Source organism: Ylistrum balloti, unplaced genomic scaffold (assembly GCF_031769215.1).
Source record: "Ylistrum balloti isolate Yb309-2 unplaced genomic scaffold, AGI_CSIRO_Ybal_v1 Utg370294, whole genome shotgun sequence".
Lineage (NCBI taxonomy): Eukaryota > Metazoa > Mollusca > Bivalvia > Pectinida > Pectinidae > Ylistrum > Ylistrum balloti.
In genome coordinates, this window is record NW_026782222.1 from 91,516 (window position 1) to 100,317 (window position 8,802).

General features: G+C 34.8%; 1 protein-coding gene across 1 annotated transcript; it reads left to right on the forward strand.

Moving 5' to 3' along the window:
• The first annotated feature begins 58 nt into the window (after positions 1–58).
• Positions 59–3,662, forward strand: LOC132553055 (signal recognition particle 14 kDa protein-like). Its single transcript, XM_060217261.1, has 5 exons — positions 59–97; positions 208–280; positions 707–813; positions 1,323–1,355; positions 1,895–3,662. The coding sequence occupies exons 1-5, from the start codon at positions 74–76 to the stop codon at positions 1,985–1,987; spliced, it is 330 nt and encodes a 109-aa protein (XP_060073244.1). The 5' UTR covers positions 59–73; the 3' UTR covers positions 1,988–3,662.
• Positions 3,663–8,802: the final 5,140 nt, after the last annotated feature.

Genomic DNA, 8,802 nt, shown 5'->3' on the forward strand with positions numbered 1-8,802 from the left:
TCTGGAACGCTTGCCGCTGGCAGGACGCTCGGGTTGGTAAGCACTTCCGGCTGATTTTTACGTGGAAGGCAACATGGTGCTTCTTGAAAATGATGCGGTATGTTACATAGAAAACGTCAGAGGAGTTCTGATTCGAGTTGTTATGTTCACCTTTTCGTACGAACTTTTTTGTGTCGTTTATTTATATCTTCTTTCTTCTCATTTCAGTTTCTCAGCGAACTCACACGTTTATTTCAGAAAGGCCGTTCATCTGGGTCGGTTATGCTGACGATGAAAAGATGTAAGTGTTATTTAAAAGTATGCTAGAATTTACACGACTGTTTAAAGATTTAAGAAATAAAGTGATTTACAAGTGGCTTCACGAGGGACACGACAATGACTGTCCGGTATACTGAAATTCGAGACACCAGTCAGAATTTTACAAGAAGTCTTAAGTTATTTATGACTGGGTGTTACAACATGTATTTCAACGAAATTAAACTTGAAATGGAATTCTGTGATTTTATGATACACAATATTATACAGTTATGTATTTGTACCTCTTTCAGCTGTATGAAACAAATTATTTTGATTACATGGTTTCACATATAGCATACAAACATATTTTTATTCCATGGTTTCACACAAAGCATACAACATATTCTGATTACAAGGTTTCATATATAGCATATGATGTATCAAAATCATATTATATTGTGTTTTGCAGATGATGGCAGAACTAAACCAGAGCCCAGAAAAGGGAAGCTCCCTGAACCCAGCGAATATAAATGTCTGATCCGGGCAAACTTAGGAAACAAGAAAATCACAACAGTGGTAGGCAGTTTATCTGTGCTTAACATATAACCTTTATTTAATTCATATTGTAATATTTACTGTCTAGTATCAATATTGTAATATTGAACATATAACATTGATATTGTAATATTTACATTAGTAGCTTTCATTATGTTCAAACAATGGTGTTTTACTTAACCATTATATATTGTCCTAAAATCTGCAGAGTAATCCTTAAATTAGAAGAGAAAACTTATCTAGCAACAATTTTTTTTCACAAGGACAAAATGCAAGGGGAAATAACTTAGGTAGTCTTGTTATTGACTGCCAGAATCCTTGAGTGAAATCCTGATTTGTGTTATATAAACCATGGTGGTATTAAGTAGAAATCAAAACATATATATATAATTGATTTGTCATTATCAGGGGAAACAACTATGTTAATTCACTTAATCCACATCTGAAGGTGTCATCAATTACATCTTGATTTGCTTTTTCATGGTTTGCTATGATAGATTTCTATATGAACTCTTTGTTTTCTCTTCCAGGTAAATCCAAAAGACGTAAACAAATTCCATATGGTAAAGATATTTTCATTCTTTGAATTGTTTTTCATTTAAAATCAAATAGATTCTATTATATCGACATGGTATGGCACATGCATGACAGAAACTGAAAAAAACATTTTTATCAAAGCACACACTTTTATGTTAGTGTTGAGTTAGATACTAAATAAAAACTGAAACATCAATGATACATAGTAACCTATAAAAAGACACATTGATGATCAATTACATCTCATATATGTACCATAACTTTTGGATAAATCCTTAATTACTATTGAAAGCTACCAGAAATATTTAAAACATATATGTAGGTACTGGTCATCCAATTTTATCATGATTACCTCCCCTTAGATAGAATACCATAGTACATGTATATGTTATCAAAACTAAAGAATTCATATCTTTTCTTGTTGGTTGCATTTTCAGATAGGATTATGCCCTGTTTACTCTCTGCTTTACCTGGTAGTAGAATTTTGACAAATATGAGTAATTCTGTGCATCTTTTGTATAATTTTTTCCCCAAAATATAATTATATACTTTTCTGTTGCTGCAGGCTTATACCAATGTACTAAAGGGAAATATGGATGGACTGAAGAAAAAAGACAAAAAGTCTGCAGCCAAGGGAAAGGCGAAGGCAACACAGTGACCTAATATAAATTATTCGCAATTAGTCAGAAAAGTCAGACTCTTAACTCTTGTTTGTATAAGGAATCCCAGACTCAGAAATACCCTGATGAAATGGTAGTTCCAGTTGGTTATATGAAAGGATAGCCAGTTTTACCAACTGATACAACCAGGAAATCCTTATGCGCTCCAGGTCATCTTTCTGTGAGAGCGTGGGATCATTTGATGACTTAAGTGGCTACACTAGTGTTAGGTGAGAAAAGCCATGAGCATGAAACTGACCATTTAAGGGCTTTTGTAGTACATTTAACACCACGTCAATATTAAATATATTCACCAAAAATAATTTGATGGCTTTGAAAGCATAATACATGCAAGGAAAGCCCCAAATATGATGGTCCAGAATTGAAGTGATTATGTTTTGAACCCAGCATTGACCTCTTCTCTGAAAGGAATCAGAGATCTTAATTTATGTATAAGTCTGAGACAAGACATAATGGTCTGTTACACTGGTAATAGTTTAAAATGTGTGTAAGAGAAGAGCACAGATAAATGTTATGAGAAAATTGTTTATTTGTGTATATGGAGTTTAAATGAATGTAAGATGTTTATATGAAGTGCTATATGGTGTGTGAATGATTTAGAGAAATTGGCGACATACATGTAGTATGGGTTGTGAATTTTCTCTTTTGTATTTTGATAAATTGATTTCTTGTTGATTATCCGTATTAAATATCTTCTATTCATGAGTAGCTTTTCTTTGAACCTTTATGTGATTTTTGGGCATCATTTTTATTTGATAAGAGGTATGTCTATTACCCAGATCTTCACTACCAGTCCACAAAAATGTCTCCATTACTTCCCAGTCTTAAATGTACAGTACATGTTTTTTAATTTAAAAGATTCGGAAAAGAGTTGGAATAGATGATAGACATTGGTTAGAGTCTTTCTTAACCATAAGGAAAACACTGTCATCAAGATCATACACTTTGGAATTCATGTTTATAGAATTGTATCTTGACTAAATCTCAATTCCTCAAGCTAGCAAGGAATTACATTTTTTTTTCTTGACAGCAATCTTTACATAGAATAATTTCCTGGCCATTTAATTCCAAAACAGAATTTTTTACTTTGGAAATAGATATTATATTTGAACATTAGATACATAAAAAGTTTTATCTCAATGAAAGATTGCACTTTTTTGAATTCTCAAGAAATATTTGTCTTCTGAAATTTGTCAATAGTGTGTTAATGTATATATTAACATAGTTACTATATTGGAAAGTGATGATGAACGAACATGTGTGCTTTATCAAAGGCTGTTGGCATAGCGGAATATTGTGAAGTTGTCAATTTATACAGCTACATGAAGTGGTTAGTTTAACAGATGAATGGATTAGTGAGACGCTGTCCATTTATACAGCTACATGAAGTGGTTAGTTTAACAGATGAATAGATTAGAGAGACGCTGTCCATTTATACAGCTACATGAAGTGGTTAGTTTGACAGATTAATAGATCAGAGGAACGCTGTCCATTTATACAGCTACGTAGAGTGATATATTTGACAGATGAATGGGTGAGAGAGATGCTGTCCATATACAGCTACATTGAATGATGAAACAACTCTTTGTTTTATTTAACCTTTTTGTAACATGGTGAGAGAAACTTTATGATAAAATAAATATAATCAAATTAGGTGAATTTGTTTTTGTTGTTGATATTGTAATTTACTCATTAGTCAATAAATATGACAATATGACCAGTATTGATTAGATATGAGGTGGCCACTAATATGACCAGTATTGATTAGATATGAGGTGGCCACTAATATGACCAGTATTGATTAGATATGAGGTGGCCACTAATATGACAGTATGACCAGTATTGATTAGATATGAGGTGGCCACTAATATGACCAGTATTGATTAGATATGAGGTGGCCACTAATATGACAGTATGACCAGTATTGATTAGATATGAGGTGGCCACTAATATGACCAGTATTGATTAGATATGAGGTGGCCACTAACATGACCAGTATTGATTAGATATGAGGTGGCCACTAATATGACCAGTATTGATTAGATATGAGGTGGCCACTAATATGACCAGTATTGATTAGATATGAGGTGGCCACTAATATGACAGTATGACCAGTATTGATTAGATATGAGGTGGCCACAGTATTGATTAGATATATGGACTAATATGACCAGTATTGATTAGATGACCAGTATTGATTAGATATGAGGTGGCCACTAATATGACCAGTATTGATTAGATATGAGGTGGCCACTAATATGACCAGTATTGATTAGATATGAGGTGGCCACTAATATGACCAGTATTGATTAGATATGAGGTGGCCACTAATATGACGGTATGACCAGTATTGATTAGATATGAGGTGGCCACTAATATGACCAGTATTGATTAGATATGAGGTGGCCACTAATATGACCAGTATTGATTAGATATGAGGTGGCCACTAATATGAATATGACCAGTATTGATTAGATATGAGGTGGCCAGTACTAGATATGAGGTGGCCACTAATATGACCAGTATTGATTAGATATGAGGTGGCCACTAATATGACCAGTATTGATTAGATATGAGGTGGCCACTAATATGACCAGCCACTAATATGACCAGTATTGATTAGATATGAGGTGGCCACTAATATGACCAGTATTGATTAGATATGAGGTGGCCACTAATATGACCAGTATTGATTAGATATGAGGTGGCCACTAATATGACCAGTATTGATTAGATATGAGGTGGCCACTAATATGACCAGTATTGATTAGATATGAGGTGGCCACTGACCAGTATGACCAGTGACCAGTATTGATTAGATATGAGTATGACCAGTATTAGATATGAGGTGGCCACTAATATGACCAGTATTGATTAGGTGGCCACTAGTATATGAGGTGGCCACTAATATGACCAGTATTGATTAGATATGAGGTGGCCACTAATATGACCAGTATTGATTAGATATGAGGTGGCCACTAATATGACCAGTATTGTATTGTTAGATATGAGGTGGGCCAAGAATATGACCAGTATTGATTAGATATGAGGTGGCCACTAATATGACCAGTATTGATTAGATATGAGGTGGCCACTAATATGACCAGTATTGATTAGATATGAGGTGGCCACTAATATGACCAGTATTGATTAGATATGAGGTGGCCACTAATATGACCAGTATGACCAGTATTGATTAGATATGAGGTGGCCACTAATATGACCAGTATTGATTAGATATGAGGTGGCCACTAATATGACCAGTATTGATTAGATATGAGGTGGCCACTAATATGACCAGTATTGATTAGATATGTAGATTAGATATGAGGTGGCCACTAATATGACCAGTATTGACCAGTATTGATTAGATATGAGGTGGCCACTAATATGACCAGTATTGATTAGATATGAGGTGGCCACTAATATGACCAGTGTTGATTAGATATGAGGTGGCCACTAATATGACAGTATGACCAGTATTGATTAGATATGAGGTGGCCACTAATATGACCAGTATTGATTAGATATGAGGTGGCCACTAATATGACCAGTATTGATTAGATATGAGGTGGCCACTAATATGACCAGTATTGATTAGATATGAGGTGGCCACTAATATGACCAGTATTGATTAGATATGAGGTGGCCACTAATATGACCAGTATTGATTAGATATGAGGTGGCCACTAATATGACCAGTATTGATTAGATATGAGGTGGCCACTAATATGACCAGTATTGATTAGATATGAGGTGGCCACTAATATGACCAGTATTGATTAGATATGAGGTGGCCACTAATATGAATATGACCAGTATTGATTAGATATGAGGTGGCCACTAATATAATATGACCAGTATTGATTAGATATGAGGTGGCCACTAATATGACCAGTATTGATTAGATATGAGGTGGCCACTAATATGACCAGTATTGATTAGATATGAGGTGGCCACTAATATGACCAGTATTGATTAGATATGAGGTGGCCACTAATATGACAGTATTGATTAGATATGAGGTGGCCACTAATATGACCAGTATTGATTAGATATGAGGTGGCCACTAATATGACCAGTATTGATTAGATATGAGGTGGCCACTAATATGACCAGTATTGATTAGATATGAGGTGGCCACTAATATGAGGTGGCCAGTATTGATTAGATATGAGGTGGCCACTAATATGACCAGTATTGATTAGATATGAGGTGGCCACTAATATGACCAGTATTGATTAGATATGAGGTGGCCAGTACTATGAGGTGGCCACTAATATGACCAGTATTGATTAGATATGAGGTGGCCACTAATATGACAGTATGACCAGTATTGATTAGATATGAGGTGGCCACTAATATGACAATATGACCAGTATTGATTAGATATGAGGTGGCCACTAATATGACAGTATGACCAGTATTGATTAGATATGAGGTGGCCCAGTATTGATTAGATATATGACTAATATGACCAGTATTGATTAGATATGAGGTGGCCACTAATATGACAGTATGACCAGTATTGATTAGATATGAGGTGGCCACTAATATGACAGTATGACCAGTATTGATTAGATATGAGGTGGCCACTAATATGACCAGTATTGATTAGATATGAGGTGGCCACAGTATTGATTAGATATGAATATGACCAGTATTGATTACTAATATGACCAGTATTGATTAGATATGAGGTGGCCACTAATATGACCAGTATTGATTAGATATGAGGTGGCCACTAATATGACAGTATGACCAGTATTGATTAGATATGAGGTGGCCACTAATATGGCCACTAATATGACCAGTATTGATATGAGGTGGATATGACCAGTATGAGGTGGCCACTGAATATGACCAGTATTGATTAGATATGAGGTGGCCACTAATATGACGGTATGACCAGTATTGATTAGATATGAGTTGGCCACTAATATGACAATATGACCAGTATTGATTAGATATGAGGTGGCCACTAATATGACGGTATTGATTAGATATGAGGTGGCCACTAATATGACGGTATGACCAGTATTGATTAGATATGAGGTGGCCACTAATATGACAATATGACCAGTATTGATTAGATATGAGGTGGCCACTAATATGACCAGTATTGAAGAGATTTGAGGTGGCAGACTCTTTTTAATATGACCAGTATTGATTAGATATGAGGTGGCCACTAATATGACCAGTATTGATTAGATATGAGGTGGCCACTAATATGACAGTATGACCAGTATTGATTAGATATGAGGTGGCCACTAATATGACAGTATGACCAGTATTGATTAGATATGAGGTGGCCACTAATATGACCAGTATTGATTAGATATGAGGTGGCCACTAATATGACCAGTATTGATTAGATATGAGGTGGCCACTAATATGACAGTATGACCAGTATTCGTTAGATATGAATTTTCAAGAAATTTCAAGAATCTGACACATGAGTGACCAAAAGTGCAGAGCTCAATTTCATTGATGAATTTAATATTCAAGAGACAGGAGCTAGTCTAATTGACAACCAAAAATATAATTTTTCATCATTTGTTCGAAATCTAATTTTGAGAAATGCATGGTTGTAGATCGTGCCAGCTCGTTCAATGACTCAATATCTAACTGCAAACACCATATATATGACATGTCCGGCTCTAAAGACGTTGTGACATCACCAGTGGTGTACAGGAATCATTTTCCTTGGTATTTTACTAGCAATGGATGTGTAACTGGACAAGCTCTATTTTCATGTGAAATGCATTTTGTGTTAATCTTGTTGAAATTCGATTTACAGCGTGGCAGTGGCCCCCAGCGACAATTTTGTGATATTAGAAAACAAGATAATGGACAATGCACTGCATAACGCTTTTGATTAGATGATTAAAACCCAGTTGATTTGCCACGTGCACCTGTAAAATTGATATGAAATTTAAATTTAATTGTGAAGACTTGAAATGGATACCACGTCCCTGATTGTTTTAAACTACTGTCCATCGATCTACAAAGACAATTCCATTTCAAAGCCTTGTTCCTGTGACAAAGTAATAATTAGACACACTGGTCAAATGGCAGTGTGTAGATTAAGGATGAACGGGTTTAGCCCTTAAATAACCCCTCAATCTACAATATCCATATTAATTAACACATAGATACGAAGTAACGACGTTCTGGCATATTACTTTTGTGACTTGTCCAATAGACAACCCACACACTATATAAGGACATGTAGATAGATCATAACAGAATTACCAATGTGGATATGACGCACGTGGTATATTACTACATTTCTAATAGACAAGTCTACAATAGGTGTGATACACCTATTATAATGAGACAAAGAGTGAATGACTTAAATATATATTCATATTGCTGAATCGATTTGGCTTGGTAATGAATGTTTATTTCGTTTCTTTGCTTTACGTCCTATTAACAGCCAGTGACATTTAGGATGTGCAAGGTTTGGATGGTGGTGCCAGTCGTGGTCCCAAATGATAGACAGATTCAAAGAGGAGGGGAGAGCATCGGAAATGTATTGCGGCATTGTAAATCACATACGAATAATTCAATAGAGTACATTAATTATATGTTTAAAAAAAACAAAACAACAACAAAAAAAAAAAAACAAAACAAAACAAAAAAAAAAAAAAAAAAAAAAACAAAAACAAAAACAAAAAAAAAAAAAAAACAAACAAAATTGGGCGACGCCCCGATTTAGCCTTGAAAAGTTGATTTGTATAATTATCGTCATTTACACGTGACTTTTACATGTAAATTTACAATAACATCA